Here is a 26,872-nt window from a genome sequence, read left to right as displayed (position 1 = left end):
CCATGTCATGACTATACTTTTAATTTCTAGATTTGTTTGGGTTTTTTAAATATTTACCTGTTGCTTTTTTGTAGCATCATATTCTTAGTTTTAAATCTTCATGTTTTAAATTATTTTAAATATTATTTTATAGTCTCTTTGAGAATGTCACTCAAAGTTCCTGAAAGTCTAAATCCTGCTGTTTGTTGTGTCTACTGACTCATTTGTAGACAGTTTCCTCCTATCATTTATAACCCTGGGCTTAAAGCTCTTGAGTCTTTACCTGTAGAAATCCTGTGTGACCAGGGTTGAGGGCATATGCTTCCAGAGTGGTTTTATATTTGCTTCATCTAGGTACCACAGAACTAAAGATTCTAGGGCCCTCTTGTTATGTTACTTTCTTAACATGGATGGTTCTTAGACTCCCCTGATCACATAAATTTCAATTCCATATCCATGTGAGCTGCCAGTCCCTAAAGAGATCTGAAGGGGAGCCAGCCCTCCATTTCCAAGGATCTCAGTGAGTGACAGGTATATGTTTCCTTGACATCCTCCTGTGTTTGCTCTTTTGCTGAGAAAGCAGTCGTTTGAGAGTCCTGGCATTTTGTGTGATAATTCAATACAAGGCCTTGCTTCTTGCCCACAAGTGGCTGTTAAAGCTCAAGACTTACTACAGAGACAAGCAACGTTCCCTCAAGAAAGCCATCCTTGTTTTTCCCCTGTAATTTACAGTTCTCTCTTTGGTTTTTTGATCCCTAGGGATTTCTCTTGCTCTGTTGTAAGATCAGCTATGAATTAAATCAGCTACTAAAGAGAGGAATAGAAAAAGCCCTGGGTTCTTGCCATATCACAAATTGGAAACCTAGAAATAACTAGCTTTTCTGACCTTAAAACATCTTCATCTGCAAAATGGGAATACCACCTAAAGATTCTTACTTACAAGTTTACTAAGGCGCAAATGAGATAATGGATATAAAAACTCTGCAAACTACAAAAGCACCCTACAAATACAGGACGTTGTGATTACTTAACAGAAGTTTTTAAGACCTCCCTTGTGTTCAGTAAGACCTGGGAAACCGGAATTACTCTGTTCTAAAATTGTGTGTATGAGTGACATATCCATTTGAGGATCTGGTAAAAGTTAAGGATCTGCTTCCCAGAAATCCATACATATATGCCAAAATTTGCATATCACTACAGAGTATTCTTAGGCTCCCTGGAAACAGGTATGGTAGTAAATGGATCTTGCATTAAGAATCTCTTTTCTAGATAAAGGAAGGTAAGTTCAAGTGATAGCTCCAAAAACCAAGATGGAAAACACACACATATATGTGACATTGATGGTCCCAGTGTTTAAACTTTAGAAATCTGTGAAAGTCCTCAAACAAAACAGCACAGGCATATACCAAATCTGTACTTACCTATCTGGATTTATTAGAGATCGTATAGTAATAGCAGCCTTTAAACGCTGCTTGACATCTAGGTAACTAGAAGGTTCATCAAACATGAAACTATGAAAAAAAAAGCAAACATAATAATTTGAAAGGCAAGTATGATAAAATTCTATCTTGCATGTTATTTTAAAGCACTGAGATATAGTTTCTGATTTAACAACAACAAAAATCCCCTTATAATAATGAGGAGCCCACCCCATAATGGTAAAAATTTCTGTATTCTGTTCAGAAGTAGAAGGAAGAAAATAAATTACGAAAGGCAGGACTGCATATCAAGTCTGGGGAGAGACTCCTAGATTAGGCTAACTTACAAACTGTTATCTCCTCATGAAAAATATTCTGATATATTCCAAAGTAATTCAGAGGGCTCTCTTAATTGGCTAAAGTCGGTTGCACTAAAGCAAACAGAGTTTTTGGAAAGGAGGGCTCTGCCCAGAATTACAGAATATTTTATGGAGAAAAACTAGCCTGCATTGGATGCCAGAGTAGAAGTATGGAAAAAGACGAGAGCAAAAACTATCTGGGAGAAGAGAGGCATTAAAAGGTAGAAAGGAAACTCGCCTTTTTCACTTCCTTCTTCTCTCTCACATGGCAAGCCACCCTGATTTAGGATAACCTAAAAAACCTGATTTTCCACTTGAGCTATGGAAAACCTTGCCAGCCTGGTAGGAGAGCTTCATCATAAAAAAAAAGTCCTTCTTATGTATAAAGAGAGTTTACAAAATAAACAGCTGACTTCAGATTAAAGAGCTCCAGAACCCATAAGTTGTAAGGTACTTACCTAAATGAATTTTTTACCCCTGATGGAATAACAGGGAAATGGGCAATGGATGCACAATTGCTTCAACATCTGACCTCAAAGTTAAAACATTAGATACTCTTCCTATTAATTTCTCTCAAACCACTGCTCTATTAGCAGCATTATAAACAAAAACTCTAAAGTAGGGATAAGATTTACAAAAAGTATAAAGTAACCTACATATCAGCTTTCTGTATACAAACGACAGCACAGGCAAATCTCTGCAACTCTCCTCCTGAAAGATCTTCAACATTGCGTTCTTTTAGATGGGTTAAATCTACAAAGAACATAGAGGCATTGTGTTCAATATTATTTTATTTTACCTCTTCAAGGTAAAATGTATATTGCAAGTCATTCTCTGTTTGAATGTTTCTGTTGAAAATACGACAACTACTAGAGATTTTTCCATTTATTTCAGTAATCCATATAAAGATACCTATCTTCATGAGTTAAGTTCAGGGCCTATTAAAACACATACACAAAATAAACACTTACCGAGCTGCTGACATACAATTGCTTGTGTCTTTGTTTCATCTTTTCGGTCCAAAATACACCCCACTGTCCCCTGCCATAATATATCAGAAATAGTATTATTTTCCTTCAATACTAAAATTCCCTCACTATTAAAAAGAGTCACAAAATAAAACAAGTTTACTTTGATTTATCTTTTATATGTCCACCAATATCTGTAATATCCACTAAATTTCTCCTAAAAAGCAACTGACCTTTGCAGCCTTGGGAATCTGGTCTACATACTGAGGTTTGATAATGGCTTTTAGGTCATCTTCAAGAATCTTGGTAAAGTAATTCTGCAATTCAGATCCACGGAAGTAAGTCAAAATTTCTTGCCAATCAGGTGGGTCCTAGAAATATATGTATAATTACCTGAATTTAATAATACAGTTGCAAAGAGGATGAATGTTATACAAAATAGAACACATATCCAAACAGAATACCTCTGCTTCTAAGATAATATTAGAGGTGGATTTAATTTCAAATCAAGAAAACACCAACTCATAACAGTTTACGAAAGCTCAGAATTATCAATTAAGCAGCATTAACAGATTTTACCTAAAAAGGAGTTTCATTTATAGTTTCTCAGCATTAATTCCACAAATAATCTTGAAAATAAGAACATTAAAAAATAAAATCACACATACTCTCTCCTTCATAGCCTCATAAAACTGAACCAAGATATTCATTTTTATAAGGTGGTAATACATACATCATATTTTCCAAGGTTTGGCTTTTGCTTTCCTGCTAAAATTTTTAAAGCAGTTGACTTTCCAATACCATTAGTTCCAACTAATCCCAAAACTTCACCTGGACGAGGAATGGGCAACCTGTCATAAGTGTACAAAAATAATAAGACAATTCAGACTTATGTAGAAAAAGTGACGTAATACCAGAATGATGTATTTTAATGCGCTTGCACTCCACACACATTCATCAATAAGACAAAAGAGATATATGCCAGGTATTACTGGCTATTAGGAAAAAACAGCAGCCAAGATTAACTTAAACTGTTGTTAGGAATGCATCCATGACTAATATACTCCAAATTTTATTTATTCAACTTTCACTCAAAGTCTATTCTAAAGTAACAATTTTTCTTTCCAGGTAAGGCTCAGTTTTAATGTATAATAAAATGGTTTGGTAGAAAATTGCACAGCAGGTACAACCTCACACTGTCTTTCTTTTTTTTTTTTTTTTTTTTTTTTTTGCGGTATGTGGGCCTCTCACTGTTGTGGCCTCTCCCGTTGCGGAACACAGGCTCCGGACGCGCAGGCTCAGCGGCCATGGCTCACAGGCCCAGCCGCTCTGCGGCATGTGGGATCCTCCTGGACCGGGGCACGAACCCGTGTCCCCTGCATCGGCAGGCGGACTCTCAACCACTGCGCCACCAGGGGAGCCCTGTCTTTCTTTTTTTTGGCCTGCCATTTACTTACAAGGAGAGACGTGCCACATCAACCAGAAATATTCCACTCATTCTCCCTGCTGCAGTAGGCCCCTTAAAGCTGGCAGGTTGAGAAATACCCTTTTATTAGTTAACTCTAGACTCCTAGATTCAAAATATTAGTGTTCAGCAGATTAAAAACCTCAAAGAATGCGTCATTAACAATATATGTCGAAGTCCAGAGTAATATTCTCTGCAGATTACGAGATTAATAGATAAATAAAATCAAGATGAGTTCCCTTAAAAGTATTCTGGGGATAAGGATATTATTAACAACAGTGATTCTCACCCCCAACTGTATATTAGAATCACTGGGAGCCTTTTCAACTTACTAAGTCCAGACTGTACATCCAGAGATAAGATGTAATTCAACTGGGCTGAAATTACCTGGGCATTAGTAGTTTTAAAAAGACCCTCAGGTAATTCTAATGTTAGCTAGAATGAACCACTGACATATACAGTATGATTCTGCATGATGTTATAATACTGTATTTTGCTTTAGTGGATGTAAAAGTTAATACCACTTTTTTTCCATTTTTGTTATTTCTCTGAAGATTCCAAATGGATTTACTCTTGACTGAAATAAAGAAGAATGTTGACTTGGAAATATACCTGTGAAGCTTGAAGGCGTTGGCACAGTATCGATGTGTTGTTTCTTTTTCCAAGTTGCTTGGTAAATTGACAATTGATAAGGCACCAAAGGGGCACTTCTGTTATTTAAAGAATTAGTTTTCTGTTAATTCTTAGAAATATAGGCATGACTAAAATGAACAGATGAAGAAATTTTTATAATTTATCTTCCAAAAGTGGGAGTTTCACATAGACGTAAAATATTGTTTCATTTCCTATCCTTTGCTTAAAAAAGTTAAGTTCCTTGAAGGCAAGAATCATATCTAATAATTCTGCATTCCCCCTAGTGACTGGTATAATCCTGGACATTTAATATGTTTAATACTTAATGCAAAACCTTACAGAACTGGAGGCTTTTGTATGAGAAGGTTAAGAGCAAGATAAAACACGGTTATTGAGCATACAGTTCCATATTCAGTCAATGAGAAACGCCTTCCCTTTATCTTCTTCCTATCTCTGTATGCTTCCATTTCTACCTTGTAAAGTCCTTTAAGGTCATGGATTGTACCTTTCTTGGTCTACTTACGTCCCAACAACAGCTAGCATAGTATTTGCACAGAGCAAGGACTAACGTCTTTCCATTGTGATTTGTAACCATCCCATATGAAAAAAATACTTCATATTCCAACTGAGAAAATTCACATAAAAAACCTCATAGAAAAACTTATTCAAACAATAAGTGACTATCAATCAGATAAATGCCCAAGGAACAAGAATGGCAAGAACTGGAAGGTGATTTAAGAGTGGTAACGTGGCTAGAAAAATTTCTCAGCGGTACAGATGACTATAAAGGTACAACCAAAGAGTATAACCTCAGATTAGAAATCTGTTCAGCAGAACTGTTCAATGAGCTCAGGGGACTAATTCAAGTCTCTGTATATAAAGATTTCAGGGAATTCCCATTTCCTAAGTTACAAGAACATAGAGGTTTAAAAAACAACACTCTCTGTTTGTTTTCTAGCAAAATAATCACCAACCTCTAAAAAAAATTATTAATTCTTTACACGAGATTTTTTCTGCAAACGGAATTACCTCCATTTACAGAATCCTCTATTACTCCATCAACGTACATAAAATGCTTACAGGCTGCAAGTAATTTAAACTTCTCTTAATCTACAAAGAAAAAAATAGCCACATTGCTCATATATGTGGTGCATTACAAGTATCTTAGTGTTCAGGGGGTATACACTACCCGCCCCCCACAAACAATTCATCACATCAGTTTCTTTTCAGCCATTGAAGTGCATACCCCAAATTCTGGAATCTCATTTTTTTATAGCAGTGAGGAAAGAAAATAAAATCGAATATATTGTTCAAAATAAGATTTCCACCACCCAAAACACTGGCAGGCAAATAATAAAAGATTAGTAAGTATTTGCTGGAAGAAATATCTCCTGCTTATATTTTAAAAACAAGAAAAAACGCTTTCAGGTACCAAGTCTAGTACTTCTGGATACTTAACCGAGGATTCAGAAACCAATGTAAAATACACAAACCTTATTAGAAAAAATAACAGATGGTATCCATATTTTGGGAAATCTCCTTTCTAAAATATATTATCTGTAAATAAAAATAACTAATTTAAGAACTTTATACACTGGCTCCTAAATATCTTTTATGAACTAAAGTTGGAAATCCATCATTCTTTAGTAAAATACCCTATTCAAACCATTCAGTATAACAAAAACTGAGGTATCTTGAAAAATTACACTATTGGGATAAATCCAACAATAGAAGAATGTATAACACAGCAAAAGCAGTACTTAAGGATTAGGTTAAATTAAAAAAATTTTTGGCTGTGTCCATTTTTATTTAAAAGTGTGAATTTAGGGGCTTCCCTGGTGGCGCAGTGGTTGAGAGTCCACCTGCCGATGCAGGGGACACAGGTTCATGCCCCGGTCCAGGAAGATCCCACATGCTGTGGAGCGGCTGGGCCCGTGAGCCATGGCCGCTGAGCCTGCATGTCCGGAGCCTGTGCTCCACAACAGGAGAGGCCACAACAGTAAGAGGCCCGTGTACCGCAAAAAAAAAAAAAAAGTGTGAATTTTAAATTAAACACAGGGACTTCCCTGGTGGCGCAGTGGTTAAGACTCTGCGCTCCCAATGCAGGAGGCCCAGGTTCGTTCCCTGGCCAGGGAACCGGACCCCACGTGCATGCCACAACTAAGAGTTTGCATGCCACAACTAAGGAGCCCTCGAGCCACAACTAAGACCCGGCACAGCCAAATAAATAAATGAAATAAATAAATTTAAAAAATAAAATTAAACACAGACTTGAAAAAAATGTATGTAATATGACTCATATTTTTTATATTTCAAAAAAGTTCCGGTAAAGACTTGGAGAATGTCCGTCTCATAAAAGGGTGAAAAAAAATTAATTTTGGTTGGAAATGGCTTTACGAAGTTGCATACAGCAAAAATAACTTTTATTATTATTTTTTAAGGATAACTGTTAAGTGGGGTGATTAATTAATTGAAAAAGCAATAATAATATTGATATAAGAACACTATTTTTCTGAATTTGTATTCTTTATTCAATGTTTTATATTTGGCTCTAAAAATAGTTATAATGTACTCAGAAGTTTTAGATTTCATTTTTAGGTTACAAATTTGATCCAATAAATAAAATATCACTTACTTTAATACAAATACCACAACCAATACAAAGAGTTTCAGAAATCCACGCTATTTTGCTCTGGGAGACAACCTCTATGCATAATTTTCCTGGCAAAGGAAAAGATAGAATTAAGTCATTTCTTCTGATGTTCTAATTTTCTGAACACTGTTATTTCGGCAATTCTGGTTCCAAATTTCCATATAGAATCAAGTTTTCAAAAAGAAAGGCCACAGAGAGAAATATAAATCAGTGCTTTGGATAGATTACTGAACTTAACTACTTATATGAATACTGTTGTCAGGCAAGGCAGAGATGACTCTAATATGCTTATTTGTTTAATCTACTACGGGAAGAAAATATGCTAATAAAAATACAGCAGATCCTAAAACAGCTTTACTTTTAAGCTGACTGACCTGAATATATAATCCATAAAATATGCCTTGAAAATGGTAATGTACACCAGATAAGGGAATGAAATACGTTAGCTAAATCAGGGAAGCTCCCCAAAGGTATGTGGACATCTAATACACAAACAAAATTAAACCTGGCATTAGGGATATTAATAATGGAATTTCTGAATAGCACGGTAGACTGTAACACATGACATCTAAATTTCCTTTTAAGATTTAGTAAGCTTATACCTCACTAGTATATTTAAAGTAAAAATTATTTTGTTTAGCCCTTAAAGACGACCAACAAGTCATCAATTCTGAATGGTCGTAAATTTATTTACTCTTGAAAATATAGCAAAACCTCATGAATAGTCATTCATATTAAGCTTTTTTTTTTTTTTTTAAGGAGAATACTATCAAATATCAATACAAACATCTTGGCAGTCCTTTCTTCATGACTTAAAGTAACCATAGGATTTTGTAGGACAGTAAGAATCTCAGTAATTTGAACTCTGGTTTGATTTTGTATTCAATGAACTTAAACAGGATCATTTAGTCACAAAGCATTAAAAGAAATTTAGAACAAAATCTGGTCTTATTTTTACATTTTAAAGAAACTAACGGGGGAGAAAAGTATATACTAAAGCCTATAGAACCATAAAGACAGTGTATTCCTTTTAAAACCTTCTCTTATCCTTAAATGATCCACAGAACAGCTTACCCATTCGAACCACAGGGCAACTCTTTTTGCACTCCTGCCGACACTTCTTAGGTTTACATTTGTCATGGTTGACAATAGCAATTCTTGTTAATTTATCCGCCATAATTCTAAGGAAGTAACAATATCCAGTTCCTCTATTAAAGAAAAATTAACAAAATTATGGCATAGTCAATGCAATTAGTTAAGAGAAATAAGTCACAGGCATAAAAAGTTAGACAGGAGGAGATAAGTTATCACTATATTCAGATATTAATACCTGGAACTAGTTTAAAAAAAACTAGTAAAAGCAATAAAATAATTTGGTAAGGCTGGAAAAACAAAATTTTACATATAGTCCATTCATCAGAAGATTTATATAATGAAGGAAAAAATACCACTTTCAACAGTCAGAAAAAAGAAAAGATCTAGGGATCAACTTAACAAGATATATATACACATGTGCAGAAACTTTCAAAATACCACTGAAAGACACAAAAGACCTGAACAAGTAGAATGACATGCTGTCTCAGTTTTCACAATAAAGAATAGTCAATATCAGAGATTTCAACCTTCCCTGAATTTATATATTTAATCCAATCTCAAGGAGAGGAAAAAAAAAAATGAATCAGACAAATCAAATCTAAAGCTCTTATACAAAAAGAAAAGTAGTAATAGCCAGGAAAATGGAAAAGAGCAAGGGGGAAGAGGGAACCTACACTTGACATATGAAAAAAATGATATAAGGCCTCAGAAATTGATGCTGATACCAGTGTATGAACACAGACCAATGAAACAGAATAGTAAGACTTGACATGAAAACATACATATGATAAAGGTGTTTACTTCCTCCCTCAAACTAAGCATCACTTCATGGCTTAGCCATCTGACTACAATGCACTACTGATGGAAATGGCAAATAATTATTAAGGGTGTAACCATCATGTTGGTCAACTGGAAAAAGTAAAAACTGCTTTACCTGGGAATTTACAATATGGCCATGATGAATTTTATGTTAACGGCACTGAAATGAAAAGGAGACCAAGTAACTATATGTATATACTCACTTTTGGAGCTTTTTAAAGTCTTGATATTTAACAGCACCATCAATTATGTAGTTGAGGTCAAAGTTAACTTAATCTTTTATAATATTGGACTTAGTGATTGACATTAATTTTCTTAGAATGTGATTAAAGTAAGTAATTCGAAAAAGTGCCTTACTACTCCAGTTTATTCCAATATGTAATGAAAGAACCTGAAGCCAAAAGATTATTGACCAACAAAGACATTCTGTTGGCTTTTTCTATCAATGACTGTGATCCTCTATCTAGATTTTTCTTGACAGACTGCTTCCTCTTATAGAACTCTCCAGTCCTTCTCATAACCCCTCAATATCATTAGGTTTGGAGGGGAATAAAAGATCTTGCTCCTCAGTACCGCTCCCAGACGATTCTCTCTCCTCACTAAAAACAGCCACTTTTGCCTCTTAGGTCATCCACCCGCTTTAGTCATTTACCGACCATCAGATCACTCCCTCCCATTCTTTGAAATTTCGGCCCTTAGCTAATGTTCACTCTAACAACTCTTGTCATAACTCTTGGTGATTTTAATATATTCATAGATGATCCTTCTATTAACAGCCTGTCATCTCAGTTCATTAACCTCTCTCCTCTAGTGATCTTGTCTTTCACCCTACCATAGCCACTCATTCCTTTGGTCAAATCCTTCACCTTGTCATTACAAATAACTGCGTTTTTTCCATAACCTACCTTTCAAATACCCCATTCTCCAACCACCATCCCTATCTTTTCAGTTCACCTCTCTCATACACAACAATCCAACAACCCCTTGAACTCCCCCATTCCTCAGACCTAACATTATCTCTCAATTCTACCACATTTCCACTGTCCTTCAGCCTTTTGTATCTTTGTATCTCTGTACCCACCTAAAATTCCGTTGTCAATCACTTACACCCTCATCTATAATCCTGGTTAATCACAACTCTTCACCTGCACACATGCAGCAGAAAATGGGAAGAGAAAAAACAAAACCATGCTGACTAGTATCATCTCAAGTGAAACTATGCCAACCAGCAACCATACTATATGTATTTCCATAGCTAAGTCCCTTTGCAAACTAAAAGATATCTGCTAAGGAGAATGTTCCAACAATTCTCTCTCATGTCTTTCACATCACCAACTATTCTTTCTACTGGCTTATTCCCATCAGCATTCAAACACTACATTATCTGACCCCATCTTCCTCCATTGCTTCATTTCTCCTTCCTTTTATAGTGAGACTATGTAAAAGAGTTGCCTATAGTCAGTGTTTCAAATTTCTTTCTAGGTATTTTCTCTGGAATCCATTCCAGCCTTTAGTGCCCATCATTCTATCAAAACAACTTGTCAGGTTATCACTGTTTTTCACATGGCTAAAGCAAATGGTTGTCAATCTTTGCTTCAGGGTCTTGGCCTTTCTGCTCCCTCTGCCTATAATGCTATTTCCCCTAGTGAGTCACATGGCTCACTCCTTCAAGTCCTTAATGTTTATTCTCAATGAGCCTTCTCTAGCTATATTACCAAAAAATATAAAACTCTCTTGTTTTATTCTTCTCCTTAGCTCATATATATTTCATATATATGTGTATATATGGTATATGTACACGTTTACTGTGTGTATGTATATATATATATATGCATTTATATATTCTCTCTCTACACACAGACAATATTTTTCCCTCTCCAAGCAGAAGGTACTCCATCATGAGTGCAGGAATTTTTGTCTGTCTGTTTATCCCAGTGGCTGGACCAGTGCCTACCACATAGTAGGAGCTCAAACATTTCCACTGAATGAAATGAGAAAATGAATTTAGACATAGTAAATCATTTTCCTGTAGGTTATAACAACTTCAGGAGTCCTGCAAGTTACCAATATTTTACAGTGACAGTTATCCACTAAAGTATATTATTGGAAAAAAAAATCACCCAAAAGGTAACTAAAATTTTATGTAATAAACAGTTATGCTGATAGGTTCACTTTACCCCTTTATAACCTTTAGAAATTGGTCCAGGCAGGCCTCCTAAAGATTAGAATAAGAAGAAAATAAATGACTTTTGAACTGCTACAAAAAAGCTATCATTCTGGAAGTGCCAACTCCCTAGAAACTGAAGACTCTTTAGTTAGCTATTAAAATAAAACTGGACACCATATTAATTATGGTGAATGAGCATGATGAATTCCCCTATAGGGGATAAATCTTCATTGATTTATCAATGAAACTGCTTACGTTAAAGTTTATTTCTCCCAAACTACTAAAATGTTTCACCTACTATTTCAAACCATTTAAAAAACCAAATGACTATAAAAGGTGATTTTTATAAAATAAAAACCTACCAGAGATGGTTAATAAGCTGATTTATATAAAAAAGTGATAAATTATAATGCATTTAAGAAAAATGAATACAGATTCTTTGTAGAACTGTTAATTAACAGTGTAAACACTATTATTAATTAAATTTCTATGTTAGTTTCAAGAATTGGCAAGAAAGAGCCCCTCCTTTTTTTTTCCATGAGAAAGACATAGCACATGAAAGCTTGGAGGGGAAGCCTGTAGTAACTGACTCCTTGAAGGTATTTCAAATCTGAAAACTGTGCTCAAAATAGGTACTCAAGGGACTTCCCTGCTGGCGCAGTGGTTAAGAATTCCCCTGCCAATGCAGGGGACACAGGTTCGATCTCTGGTGCAGGAAGATCCCACATGCTCCAAAGCAACTAAGCCGGCGAGCCACAACTACTGAGCCTGCATGCTGCAACTACTCAAGCCCGCATGCCTAGAGCCCTTGCTCCACAACAAGGGAAGCCACCACAATGAGAAGCCTGCGCACCGCAACGAAGAGTAGCTCCTGCTCGCCGCAACTAGAGAAAGCCCGCGCAGTAACGAAGACCCAACTCAGCCATAAATAAATAAACAGATATATAGATAGATATAAAAACTTATTTAAAAAATAGGTACTCAATGACCTTCACTGTCATTATTCCAGCTGAGAGGAAAAAGGAAGTGAGATATGGAAACCATCTGCAGTCTAAGACCAAAATTATTTTAACACCCTGTTCAAACATTTGAAAGGTTGCTGTTAACGAATGATGCTTATGTCATGTGAGATATTCTAACCTATGCTATTGCAGGTCATTAATTTTATAAAACATGTAAGTTGGGAGTGGTGCACAACTCTGACTTCAGAGTCTTAAATTGAAGACAATTAAAAGGGACACTAAATTAATAACTGCTTTCTCCTTACTCCACCCCAGCAATTATATTAAATATTCTTCCTAAAAAAAATTTTTTATAGGGGAGAACAAGGCTTTTCACTAAAACAAAAACAACACTCTTTGGTTCAGATACAGATAAGAGCCCTTGATTAACACTAACAAAGCATTATCGTCAAGCAAATGGTATAGAATGAATATTCTCATTATCAGGGACAAAGGTACCGAGGACTGCAACACACATACCACTGTCATAAATGCCTAGTAAGCAGTCCTGTGCAAGAGAAGGCGAAAAACCCTCAAGCAAAACAAAACACACTGTTCTTAAGGCTACTTCTCACTCTTACGATTTTACCGTAAAAAATGAGAAAACGGGCTTGCGTAGTTTATGGGGTGTGGGAATCGGCTTTAGCCGTCGTTCCTGCAATGCACGAACCACTGAAGGGAAAATAAAGGGCCTTTCAATAAAGACCTGATCGCAAGGAGTTTAAGATATGATAAAGGAGAAGACGGAGAAGTCACCAAGGGGGAAAGTGATATAAAAGTGCACCCGAAATGTTAAAGGCGTTCACCTGGGAGATTATTTGAGCTAACCCTGGTTACAGCAGAGTACACGCTGCTGTGAGCACAGTGACGTCTGGCCATCATGTCTACAGACGGGGAGTGGACAAGCAGGATTCGACTTCATGGCGGCAAAGGTAATTCACTCATTCCACAATCCCCAAACGGTGGAAGAAAAGGCTTCCAAAGGTGCCAGGGGAAGAGTGGGGGTGGTAGGGGACGCTCTGCGTTCTGAAGGCTGCTGTAAGATTCAGCCCTAGGGCAGGAGCGGGGGAAAGGGGGGACTGGAGGCTGGACCGCTGAGGGGATGGCAGCTAAGGCCATCTTCGGGTCCCCTGGCGGGGGTGGCGGGCCGCAGTGGCAGAGTGCCGAGTCAGCTGGAGGGAAGCGCGAGGCGTCCCCAGCTCTCGGCGACGCCCGCGCTCCGGCGGTTCCAGCTGTCTCGCTCAAGCCGGCTGCCACGCGCCGCTGCCGTCTCCACCGCCGCCACCTGAGGCCTAACCAAAGGCTCTGGGAGAACGTCCCTACGGTGTGTAGACCGTGGCAGACTACAGCTAAAGGCCAAACCCTTCCAGGCTATTCACGTACCTGGAGAAACAGATTCCCCTTGCGGAGGGGAACGCAGAGGCCAAATCAGTTCTTGCTTTCACTTCTCAGCCACACAACGTGTTCCTACGGCCACTGGCCAAAATGGCGGTGCCCAGCCGCCGCCTCACGCATGCCACAGGGAGGTAGTGCGCGTGCGCGACAGGGCGCGCTGCGCGGAGCCCTGGAGGGAGGTAGGGCGAGACGGCGGAGAGTGACGTCATTGTGCTGCGACCCCAATTGACGTTGTTGGGTAAGCGAGGCGGGCCTGGGAAGCTGAGTGGGAGTGGCGCGGAACTGCAGCGGTTCCTGAAAACCTGAGTGGCGGCAAGCCGGGTCTGCGAGCTGTAAGTGCGTGGGCTTTCCCCGAAGTGGAGAATGGTTCTAGCTTAAGCAGACGGGTTCTCTTCCCCAATGTCAATCTCCTATTTCGCTCCCGATTTCCTCAAAGCTGGTGGGTCAGGAATGGATCCTTAGCCGCTGCCTATTCTCGCACTTCGGGCAGAGGTGTCAAGCAGAACCCACGGAGTCTGGTCCAAACACTGCTCGTGGTGGCGTTCTCTCCTTGGCCTCAGCTCCTGAACGGTGTGGCCACGAACCCGTTCTTCTCCGAGTTCCGTGCTTTATCCACTTGGTGGCGTCCAGTACCAAGTTCGGCAGTTAAATTCTGCTCCAATAATAGAGATGGGCCATTTTTTTGGACAATTTGACATGTTTGGGTGTTTGGCAATGTGGCCACAGGTTTAATCGTCTCATCCCAGACCTTACTTAACTTGCAGGTGGCAAATACTTTACGATTGAAGCTATTCATTCATCCGTTTATTTATTCAGTAAATTGCTAATGGAGCGTTTAAACCTCAGGCCTTTCCAAAGTTTGCAGTCCAGTGTCTATTATTATTTAAAGAGTATCAACTGCTTGTGTGGAGATTAGGGAACAACTGAGATCTGACTCAGGAGGTGTCAAGGAGATGGTATACAGACCTTTTGGCACAGGTTTATAACAGCATTTACGTATAACGATGTTCAATAGCTGTAACTTTGCACTACCGAAGCAGTTTTACATGTTGTTCACAATCCACTATTTTTTTTTTCACGTTTGGATATGCCTACCAAGATTAACAAAAGATGAAGTAAACTTGTGGTTTAGAATAAGCCAGTTATTCACTTCTAGACCTTAAAGGCATTTTTCTGACTTTATGTACTATGGTAAGAGCACATATAAATGGAGCTTTTGACAACTAATGAGAAGATGTGATTTTTCTCTGCATTACTTAACGGATTATTTAAAATGTAGACCAATATTTACATATTCCTGGAATAAGAGTATTTCAGTCTGACTTTTCTAGGGAAAAACTTCATTTGGATTGGAATTTTTACTCATAGAGGTATACAACTGCATAGCATTATAGGAGTATAGATCAAATCAACCCATTTGCCAGGAAAGGAAATAAAGCCCAAGGCGAGGCTGAAGTTGACACCCTGATCCTGTGCCCTTTGACTACTATAGTCTGCTGCTTTGCACAACTTGTAAGTTATAATATGTTCTATTTTAGAAACAAAAACTGAATTCCCAAGAGTTTTTAATTACAGTGATTATGTCAACTGCTTTCGAGAAATAGATGATTAATATCCAGGATATATTAGTGATCGATTTGGCTATTAAATTTTTACTTTTATGTTTTGTAGAAAGATGCTCAGGTCTGGGTATAATGTGGATACTTTTTTTTTCTACATAGAATATTTTTAAAATGACCACACCAAATAAGACACCTCCCGGTGCTGACCCTAAGCAGTTGGAAAGGACTGGAACAGTACGGGAAATTGGGTCACAAGCTGTTTGGTCACTCTCATCTTGCAAACCAGGTAAAACAAAACAACACAAAAATGCTGTTCATAGTAACTGCTGAAAGTTTTCTTGTGCACTGGACTAACTTTAATATTCTTTCTGTTAAGATGCTTTATTTTAATTCTAAAATAAATCTAATTGGATTTTCATTTGTTATATATCTTCTCAATTGCTTTACTAGTATCTGCTTCAGTTTAACTGCACATGTCTCATAAGGTCTCTCCCTCTTTTTTTTTTTTAATATTTATTTATTTACTTAGGCTGTGCCGGGTCTTAGTTGCAGTACAGTGATTGCTGTGGCACTCGGGATCTTTAGTTGTGGCATGCAGACTTAGTTGCAGTATGCGGACTCTTCAGTTACAGCATGCATGTAGCATCTAGTTCCCTGACCAGGGATCGAACCTGGGCCCCCTGCATTGGGACCATAGAGTCTTACCCACTGGACCACCAGGGAAGTCCCTCATAAATTCTCTTTTTACCCTCTCTCTGGTATCATTCAGTTATTTGGTTAGCTTTTTTTTTTTTTTTTTTGCTATTTCTCTGGATAGGATAAGTGGTTGATACATTTTCTGAGTGATTACATATACCCAAATAACTTTATTTTACTCTTGGTTGGGATAGAATTCTTGGGTGGCAGTCCTTTTCTCTCAAAAATTTGTGGATCCTGTTTTACCATTTTCTTTTTTGTCATGTTGCAACTAAGAAGGCTATGCCTGTCTCTCACTTTCTAAGTAACTTGTTCTTTCTTTCTGGCAGCATTTAAGCTCTTTCTGTTTATTCTTAGACTTCAAGAGTTTTGCCAGGATGTGCCAGGATACATGTGTACCTTTTCTCATCTGTCTAACCTATAATTTGATGAGTATTTTGAGTCTGTAGAATCAAGCTCAGAGAAAGTTTTTTAGCTTGAGTAATGTTAATGATAATGTTATTGATTTGGTAGTCACTTTTCCCTCAGAAACTTCTACTATTTACATGTTGTCTCCTGTAGTGTCTTCCCACTCAAGCCTCTTCTGTTTCCCCTTAAGATTCTTTACTCTCTCTTTTTATGAGTAGCTGGGGATATACAGAAAAACTCACCCTTTTTGTGTTTATAGTTCTATGAATTTTTTTGTTTTTAATTTTTAAAAATTAATTAATTAGGGGTTCCCTGGTGGCACAGTGGTTGAGAGTCCGCCTGCCAATGCAGGGGACACGGGTTCATGCCCCGGTCCGGGAAGGTCCCACATGCCGTGGAGCGGCTGGGCCCATGAGCCATGGCAGCTGAGCCTGCGTGTCTGGAGCCTGTGCTCCGCAACGGGAGAGGCCACAACAGTGAGAGGCCCGCGTATGACAAAAAAAAAAAATTAATTAATTAATTAATTTATTTATTTATTATTTTGGCCGCACCACGTGGCATGTGGGATCTTAATTCCCTGACCAGGGATCGAACCCAAGCCCCCTGCAGTGGAAGTACGGAGTCTTAACCACTGGACTGCCAGGGAAGTCCCATAGTTCTATGAATTTTAACAAACACATCACAAATAAAGAATATTTCTATCATTCAAAGAAATTTCCTCATGTCCCTTTGTAGTCAGTCTTCTGCCCCCTCCTAAACCCCTGACAACCTCTGATCCATTTTGCGTCCCTTTGGTTTTGCCTTTTTCAGAATGCCATATAAACGTAATCATACTTTATGTAGCTCTTAGGGTCCAGCTTCTTTCACTTAGCATAATGCATTTGTGATTGTTCTATCAGGAGTTGGTTCCTTTTTATTGCTGATTACTGTTCCGCTGTACAGATGTGCCACAATTTGTCTACCTATTCACCAGTTAATGGACATTTAGGTTTACGGTAGCAGCTTCCCAGATGGTCCCAGTGATCCTCGTTTCCTGGTATTCGTACCCTTCTGATGACCTCTGTCACATTGTGTCTGGGTTAGTCTCTGGGATGAGGAGAATATGGCAGAAATGATGGTATGTGACTTCTGAGACTAGATCATAAAAGACATTGTGGCTCTGCCTTGCTGTTATTTGGATCACGCACTCTAGGGGAAGCCAGCTGCCATTTTGTGAGGAAACAAGGGGACCTGTGGAGAGGTTGGTGTGGCAAAGAAACAGGGCCTTCTGACAATAGCCAGTGGGGAACTGAGGCCTTTTGTCAACAGTCAAATGAGTAAGCTACCTTAGAATGGATTCTCCAGCTCTAGTCAAGCTTTTAGATAATTACTTCAGATAACTTGACCGCAAACTCATGAGAGTCCCAGAGCCAAGCTGCGCAACCAAGCTGGTCCCAAATTCCTATCCCACAGAAATTGTGAAGTGATGCATGTTTGGTGTTTTAAGGCGCTAAGTTAACTAAGATAAGGTTGCTTCCAATATTTGGTGATTATGGATGAAGCTGCTATAAACATTCATGTACTGGTTTTCTTGTGGACATATATTTTCATTTTTCTTGAGTAAATACTTACAAGTAGAATTGCTGGGTTCTATTGTTTTTATTTCTTCCTTTGCATTAGCTAAGACTTGCAACATGATGTTGCATAGGAGTGGCAAAAAGGGATATCCTTGCCTTATTCCTGATCATAGTGGGAAAACTTCTATTTTCTCACTATTATATATGATGTTAGCTGTTGTTTTTTTGTAGATAATATAAAGTTGAAGAAGTTCCATTATATTTCTAGTTTGCTAATAGATTTTGTCTTGAATGGATGTTGGATTTGTCAAATGTTTTCTCAACATCTAATGATATGATCATGTGGTTTTTCTCCTTTAGCCTGTTGTTTGTTTTGATGGATTACATTAGTTAATTTTAGAATGTTGAAACAGCTGTGCATACCTGGAATAAATTCCAATTGATTGTGGTAAATAATTCTTTTTATACATGGATTCAATTTGCTAATATTTTCTTGACAATTTTTGCATCTGTGTTCATGAGAGATATTGTTCTTTAATTTACCTTTCTTGTGATGTCTTTGTCTGATTTTGTTATTAGGGTAATGTTGCCTTTATAGAGTCAGTTAGAAAGTATTCCCTCTGATTCTATTTTCTGGAAGAGATTATGCAGACTAGGTATTATTTCTTCCTTGAAAGTTTGACATAAGTCACCAGTGAAACCATCTAGGCCTGGTGATTGCTTTTGGAAGGGTATTAATTTTTTATTCAATTTTTGTAATAGATATAGGCTTATTCAGATTATCTGTTTCTTCTTGTGTGAGTTTTGGTAGATTGTGTCTTTCAAGGAATTGGTCCATTTTATTTATCAAATTTGTGGGCATGAAGTCTATAATACTCCTTTATTACCCTTTTTATTGTCCATGGGATCAGTAGTGATGGCCCCTCTTTCATTTTTTATATTAGTAATTTGTGTCTTCTTTCTTTTTTTCTTGGTTAGCCTGGTTAGAGGTTTATTGATTTTATTGACCTTTTCAAAGAACCAGCTTGTGGTATTGGTAATTTTTCTCTATTAATTTGCTGTTTTTAGTTTCATTGATTTTTTTCTTTGATTTTTATTATTTCTTTCTTCTGCTTGTTTTGGATTTAATTTGCTTTTCTTTTTCTAGTTTTCTAAGGTGAATGCTTAGATTATTGACTTTAGAGCTTTCTTCTTTTCTAATATATATGTAGTTCATGCTATAAATGCTAAATTTCAGAAAGCAGTGCTTTCTGTTAATGATTTCTAGTTTAATTCTGCTGTGGTCTGGGAGCACACTTTGTGTGATTTCTATTCTTTTAAATGTTTTTATTGTGTTTTATAGCCCAAAATGTGGTCCATTTTCGTTAATGTTGCATGTGAACTTGAGAAGAATTGTGTATTCTGCTGTCATTGGATGAAGTAATCTATAAATATCAGTTTGATCTAGCTGATTGACTGTGCTGTTCAGTTCAACCATATACTTGCTGATTTTCTGCCTGATGGGTAAAGGTTAAGATTCAGAGGCTAAAATTTCTTTAGTGTCTTTGTTTTTGTCTCCTTGTTATCTTTGGATTTCCCTAGAGACTCCTTAAATGGCATCTAAACTTGCAGTTTTTTGAATTTAACCTCCTGATATTATGTTGGAGCCCTGTTGATATGGTGGTAAGTTATGGGGGGAATGGAAGTGTTCTATAATCCTTTGATTAGATCTCAGTCTTTTAGTGGGCCTGTGTTCATGGCTGTGACCTTACAAGCACTTCTCAACTTTTCTTTCCCCACTTAGATGAGACAGGAAGGCTAGAGGGGGATGGAGTTGGGTATTTTCCCTCCCCCATGTCAGGCTCTGGTAAAACCCATGTTGCTTAGGTTCTGCTAAAACAGTTTTCCTTTAAGTCAGGCCTTTGTTAAAGGGGAAGAAAATGCTTTTGGTTTATTTCATAAAGATTACTTTCCCCCTCTATCTGCAGGAAGCACTGGAGAATTTTCTCTGATCTTTACCCTGAAGAGAACCTGGTGGGGCTCCTAGAGGTAAAACTCATGAAAATGTGGAGTCCTCTCTAAGGCTGGGCTTCCAGGAGCTTTTAATCTCTCAAGCTAGTCTGTACTCAGTCTCTAGCAATTAGTGAATGAACAATTACTCAATTACTCTTTAAGTTTTCCTACCAGTTGCTAACTCTAGTGGTGGTTTCTGCTCCTGGTAAGATGTGATTCTGTTTTCTGTTCTCTTCAGTTTTTTGGATGGTGGTTTGCCCTGTGACCTCTTTGGGACCTAAGAAAAATTATTGGTTTTCAGTTAGTTCAGCTTTTTTGTTGTTGTTGTGAGGATGAGAGTGACATTGTCCAAACTCTTTACATGTCACATCGGAAACTAGAAGTTCTTCCTTTTACTTTTAAACTGTATATATCTTTTTATTTGAAGTGGATTTCTTATAGACAGCATATTATTGGGTCTTACTTTTTAAAATCCAGTCTGACATTCTTTATCTTATAATTGGGAGTATTTAGACCATTTACACCTAATGTACCTACTGATGTAATTAGATTTAAAACTACGACCTTGGAATTTGGGGGGTTTTGTCCATTTATTCCCTCTTTTTTAAACCTGATTTTGGATAAATTCAGTATTTTTTATGATTCTCTTTTATCTCCACTATTGACTCATTAGTTATACATCCTTTTTGAAATTTTTGAGGGATTGCCCTAAGGATTACACTGTACATCTTTAATTGTCACAGTTTACCTTCAAGTAATATTATACTACTATAGATATGGTATACAAATCCTTCAGTATACTTCCAATTAATGCCCATGCTTTATGCCATTTTTGTTATGTATTTTATTTCTGCATATTTTAAACCCCCAGAATATATTGTTGCTATTTTTGTTTTAAAAGATCAGTTATATTTTGGAGTGATTAAAAAACAAACTTTATGCTTACTTTAACGTTTTCAATTTGGGGAACTTTTTATTGTTTTGAATAGATCCAGGTTTCTGCCTGGTATCATATTCCTCCTGTCTGAAGAACTTTCTTTACATTTTTTGTGTTGCAGGTCTGCTAGCACTGTTTGGTTGAAAAAAATTTCATTTTGCTTTTATTACTGTCATATATGTTCCCTGCATGAAATTCTAGGTTAGCAGGTTTCTCCTTTTACTACTGTAAAAATGTCATTCTGTATCTTCTGGCTTGCATAGTTTCTGAAGAAAAGTCTGCTGTAGTTAATGTGGCTTTTTTCCTAGCTGGCTTTAAGATTTTATCGTTAATTTTCAGCAATATAAACATTATGTGTCCACGTGTATGCGTGTGTGTGTGTTTAATCCTGCTTGAGATCCACTGAGATTCTTGGATCTTCTGGTTTAATGTCTTGCATTACTTTATGAAAATTCATGGCCATTATTTCTTCAAGTATTTCTTTTGCCCCATCCTCATCCTTCTGGGAATCCAATTATACATATGCTAGACCATTTAATTTGCTAGACCATTTGGTATTTGTCCCCTTGCTTTTAGGTGCTCTATTTTTTGTTTTTTCTTTTTTTTTCTCTTTGTGTTTTGCTTTGGGGTTTTTTAATTGGCCTAGCTTCAAGTCTACTACTTCTTTCTTTGGCATTATTGAGTCTACTAATGATTCTGTCTACGGAATCTTTCATCTCTGATATGGTGTTTTTTATTATGGCTTTTTCATTTGACTCTTAAAGGAGTTTTCTCCTATGTTGAAATTCCCTGTCTTTTCCTGCATTTCATCTACCTTTTCCCCTAGATTCTTTAACGTATTAATCATAGCTATTTAAAGTCCCCATTTGTTAGTTTCAACATCTGGTTCATCTCTGAGTCTATTTCTAGTGATTGCTTTATCTTTTGATAATATTTGTTTCTCTTGCTTGTTTGTGCGTCATAAATGTTTACTGAATGCCAAACATCACATATAGATTAGTAGATACTGAGAAAAATGGTATTTATACTTTGAAATGGATACCTGTTTTCCTCTGTCAGCCTTTTATAGTGGGGGTTGTGTTAGTTAGGAATTGAGCTGGGTTTGAGTTTGTTTGTTTTATTATGGTTACTTTCAATATCACAGGCTTCAAATTCCTCTAAAGATGCCCAGTACTTATGGCGGGGCTGTTGTGCCAGAGGAGTTTTCTTAATGTTCCTCCTCCACAATCATTTTCAGTTATCTCTGTATCCCTGTGCTTCAGAGGGTGTCTCTCTCCATCCTCTTGCCCTGCCTCCAGCAGTAAAATGCGATGGTTGTAACTCAGTGCAGGGGATCAGAGGCAGGATTTCTTCTCTGTTTTCCTGGTCTAGCTTCAATCCTAGACAGCCCTTGCATGTCTGACCTCCAGGTTGGGACTTTCTCAGCATTTTGGTCCCTCCTACCTATGATAGTGAAACTCTGGACTTTCCTAGGAGAGAGTTTTCTGCCCCATCCCCAGAGGAAGGAGTGTTTTCTGCTTCTTCCCCAAGTGTAGAGTGTTTTTTCTTTTACTTTTCTCCCAGCAAGGATAGGTCTGTGTGGTTGGGGTTTTTGCTTTTCCTGCAGTGGCAGTCTGTCCCCTCCTCCAGGCATGTACCACTGACGTAGGCTTTCCAATCTCTTGTTTTCCCCAAAAAATGTCCTCTAATGTGTACAGTGAGGCCCTTAGAAAAGAGTCTGAGAGTCAGAGTGAGTTCACCTTGTGTTTGTGACTCCCAGGGCTGCTATACTTTTATGATAGCCCATGCTTAGCCTTTAGCAATTTGTTGAAATTCTACCTGATTTCTCCTTCTATGTTTATTTGCTCGCTGATCCTTCCTTCCATGCTCTACCACAGTTGGGACAGGCTGCCCATCCTTTCTCTCCTAACCTGGGAGCTGACCCTTCTTGGATTTCAGGATATTTGGTTGCTGCGTGATTTTAAGCACTCATGTTTTCAAGAAAAATTATGAGTTTGTAGTTTATCTAGCCTTTTCTTGTTGTTTGAGTGAGGATGGTGCCTTTTTCTAGCTTCATGTATCCTAGACTGCTTCAGAAGTTTCTAATATTCTTTTTTTTCTTATTTTTTAATTTTTAAAAAAATTTTAAATTTTTGGCTGTGTTGTGTCTTCATTGCTGCACGCAGGCTTTCTCTAGTTGCGGCGAGTGGGGGTTACTCCTCCTTGCGGTGTGTGGGCTTCTCCTTGCAGTGGCTTCTCTTGTTGCGGAGCACAGGCTCTAGGTACACAGGCTTCAGTAGTTGTGGCACGCGGGCTCAGTAGTTGTGACACACGGGCTCTAGAGCGCAGGCTTAGTAATTGTGGCACATGGGCTTAGTTTCTCTGCGGCATGTGGGATCCTCCCGGATCAGGGCTCGAGCCCGTGTCTGCTGCATTGGTAGGTGGATTCCTAACCACTGTGCTACCAGGGAAGCCCTCTAATATTCTTTATAGCACCAAATATTTCTGTGAATTTGCTCAAGTTGAGTATCTTCTATTGCTTTACTGAGTAGCATAATTCGACTGGTGCCATACTGATGTCAGTAACAGGGTAAGAATCAGTGCCAGTTCACATTCTTTTATGCTGTGGGGCTTGGCAGAGGACAACACCTAGAAGTTACTGGTCCCCTGAGGATGCCCCACTGCTCTGACATCTTGGAGGTGCAGAAGAGAACAATGGAACTACCAGAAGAATGGTGGGGATCACTTAAAAATGTGTTGGGTATGAAAGTCTTGAAATTCATCATTGTGCTGTCACACATTTTACTTCTGTGATTTTCAGCTTTGTGTTCATCAGTGAAATATAATTATATGATTATCATTTTGCATGTTATGAATGACTGAATAGTCTTTATTAATGCGAAACAGCATGAGAACGTTAGTTGTTTAACCTTTACTTAACCTTACTTCTTTATGGTCAGATATTTTTCAGTTCAAGTCAGCAGACAGTTGCTGAAATCTGTAACACTGTTAGAGATTAAAAAATAAAAAAGACACACAGACCTTGTTGTCAAGGAGTTCACGATCTAATGGAGGAATTGTATCTTTAAATTAGTCATTATTATACAATGTAATAATTTATGACTTTTATTTGATGCTTCCTAAGAGAGGTTCTGTTGTAAGTACTTTGCATGTATAAAATAAACAACTGTCTCAGTAAAGTCTCCAAAAGTCGTATGAAGTATTTACTGTTATTTTTTATCATTTTCCAAATGAGGAAACTGTAGTACAGACAGATTAAGCAGTTTGGCAAATATCCCCTAATAAGTGGGAATGCTGGGACTCAAGGCAGTCAGGCTTTCACTAGGTCGTACTGCTTCCCTCTAAGCATGGGCTCAGTGCAATAGTGGGCCAAAGGAGAAAGTGATTGACACTGCTTCAGAGGATCAGGGAAGTCTTCATGGAGATGATGCGTATCTGGCATGATGGGGCAAGGTAGAATTTCACTGGGGAAGGACATAAAGGCAAGAGGAACAGTATGTGCAAAGGTGTATAGCTAAGCAAAACATGGTTCTTTCGAAGAATTGTGAGTAGTCAGTAAGACTAGAACAGAGGGAAGTGGCATAGGTGAAACTAGCTAGTTAGGAAGAGGCCTGATCATAGGGGGCTTTGTTAAACAGTTCATACCTGGGAGTTCCCTGGTGGCCTAGTGGTTAGGATTCTGGGCTTTCACTGCTGTGGCTTGGGTTCAATCCCTGGTCAGGGGACTGAGATCCCGCAAGCTGCGCAGCATGGCCAAAAATATAAAATTAAAAAAAAAAAGTTCATACTTTATTGTACAGAGAGTATGAGCCATTGAGTAATTTAAAGTAGCAGAATGAAACAGTGTTTGTTCACATTTGAGAACTGTGAAGGATGGACTGAAGTGAGGCAAGATTAGAGGTAAAGAAATGAGTTAGGAGATATGCAGTAATTCAGGTGAGCACTGATATAAGGGAGAATTTTAATAAACTTTCAAAATGTTAGTATCAGTCTTTGGGAGATACAGATGTACCTCACTGCTACAGTATGGTTGGTGGTAGATGGCTTTGCAAAATTATTATTTTATCTTTGGAAATGCTGGTTCAATATTTCACTCAGATTAAAGTTGGAATGTATTTAGTAGATTCAGCTTAATTGAATACGCATCAGAAAACAATTCCACAGTTCAGCACAATTGTCAGTCTCTGCCCAAGAGACTGGAAAAACTAAAGGTCAGATTTGTGTGGTTGCCGGCATGATACCAGAGTCTTATTATAATAATTTAATCATTTAATTTAATAAGCATCAAATGCATACCATGTTGGGAAAGAAGATTAGGAGAAAAATAGGTACATTTTCTATGTTTGACTCTATGCGTGATATTTTATAAGCCGACAAAAATAAGGGATTTGATGAGGCTGTATTTTGTGAATACCTAGAACATACTTTCCACTTGATCCATATCTTCTACCAACACATTGCCTTTATGAGTTAATTTTGAGAGGCATAATTGGGTGATGTAAGTTCTATTTTTCTTAAAAAAAAAAAAACCTGACGAAATTTTTATTTTCTTTTCATGCTATAACTGACAGTTATGATCATTGAGTTAAAGAATTTCTGAGTTGAATAGCAATATGTGCTTTGGAGAAAATAAAACAGCAATATAATAAATAGATCAAGGAGGACCTCTCGTGGGAAGTGAAATTTGCACTGACATGTAGATGTTAAGAAGAATCCACTATGCAAAGATTTCAGAGAAGAAGCTTCCTGACACAGGGAACACCTAGTTAAAAGGCTCTAAGCTAACTGGTTTGGCATGTTCGAAGTTCAGAAAGAAGGCTAGTGTGGCTGGAGAGTTGTAAGGAGGTTAAGTGGTAGAAGATGACATTGGAGATATAATTAGACATGGGTCAGATTATGTGAACTCTGGTAGGCCTTGGAAAAGAATTTGGATTTTAAGTACAAAGAGAAATCACTAGAGATATTAAGCAGGGAAGCGAGATGATCTGATACAGAATTTTTAAAAGATGTTTAGGTTAACTGAGTTATTATATGAGTTAATAAATATTTCATGATTTAATATATATGAAATGCTTAGAAATGTGCATGGCACATATTAAATGTGATATCAGTGTTTGCTATTATTATTAATTTATTGATATGGGTTAATCTTTTAGATATATTAAATGAAAAGAAAAATGCAAAGTGTAGAAGTATGTATAATATGCCATCATTTGTGTAGAGAGGAAAAAAGAATATATATATTTGCTTACATCTGTGCAAGGGTATGTAAGATACTGATAACTTGGATTATATTTGGAGAAGGCAACTAGATGCTGGGGGGAGAGAGACTTCACCATGTTCTTTTTTGTACCTTGTGAATTTGATCTAAAATGAATATACTACTTAGTCCAAAAATAAAACATAAATTAAATCTGTTTTGCTTAAATTTTTTGAAAACTCCGCACTTAATTTTTTTAATTAGTGTAAATTATTATGATTTTAATCAGGAAAAACAATACCAGATAGGTTTCCGTTATCTGGAATGGCTGGATGATATAGGATTTCCAGATAAATTTGCTGAGGAGCAAAGAGGAGGTGGATTCAGGCTTTTACAGTGTAAAAGAGTAGTGTGAAGAACAATTAACAAAGGCCTTCATAGGAGGTAAGGCAGCTGACTGAGAAATGTTGAGTGTGATGAGAATTCAGGAGAGCTTCTACTTCATGAGGTACAAAAATGATTAAAGGGGATTCCACAGTCATTTTCTTGGTGACCTTAACTAAAAGGGC

The 26,872-nt window shown here is 37.6% G+C and overlaps 2 protein-coding genes across 6 annotated transcripts in view; one reads left to right on the top strand and one right to left on the bottom strand.

Annotated features, from left to right (window-relative positions):
* The window catches only part of ABCE1 (ATP binding cassette subfamily E member 1), a 38,014-nt gene extending 23,939 nt beyond the window's left edge, over positions 1-14,075 (bottom strand). The window contains exons 1-9 of the mRNA XM_060012097.1: positions 13,941-14,075; positions 8,550-8,683; positions 7,458-7,543; positions 4,802-4,899; positions 3,458-3,575; positions 2,958-3,095; positions 2,728-2,797; positions 2,413-2,509; positions 1,401-1,490 (exon numbers count right to left, since the gene is read on the bottom strand). Of these exons, the coding sequence (XP_059868080.1) occupies positions 1,401-1,490; positions 2,413-2,509; positions 2,728-2,797; positions 2,958-3,095; positions 3,458-3,575; positions 4,802-4,899; positions 7,458-7,543; positions 8,550-8,652 (800 nt within the window). The 5' untranslated portion in view covers positions 8,653-8,683; positions 13,941-14,075. The remainder of the gene's footprint in view (positions 1-1,400; positions 1,491-2,412; positions 2,510-2,727; positions 2,798-2,957; positions 3,096-3,457; positions 3,576-4,801; positions 4,900-7,457; positions 7,544-8,549; positions 8,684-13,940) is intronic.
* Positions 13,226-26,872, top strand: part of ANAPC10 (anaphase promoting complex subunit 10) — a 76,667-nt gene continuing 63,020 nt past the window's right edge. For 4 of the 5 annotated variants that reach the window (XR_009519504.1, XR_009519503.1, XM_060012100.1 and 1 more), the window contains exons 1-2: positions 13,226-13,489; positions 15,674-15,800. Coding sequence is in view for 3 of the 5 variants with exons in the window: in XM_060012100.1 (XP_059868083.1) it covers positions 13,478-13,489; positions 15,674-15,800 (139 nt within the window). In the remaining 2 variants the exon portion in view is untranslated. Of the gene's footprint in view, positions 13,490-14,180; positions 14,285-15,673; positions 15,801-26,872 lie in introns of those variants that run through there. The other variant, XM_060012099.1, reaches the window with a different exon arrangement.

The sequence above is a fragment of the Delphinus delphis genome, chromosome 5 (genome assembly GCF_949987515.2).
Source record: "Delphinus delphis chromosome 5, mDelDel1.2, whole genome shotgun sequence".
Lineage (NCBI taxonomy): Eukaryota > Metazoa > Chordata > Mammalia > Artiodactyla > Delphinidae > Delphinus > Delphinus delphis.
Note: the sequence above shows the minus strand (reverse complement) of the source record. Positions and strands in the feature narration are given on the sequence as shown.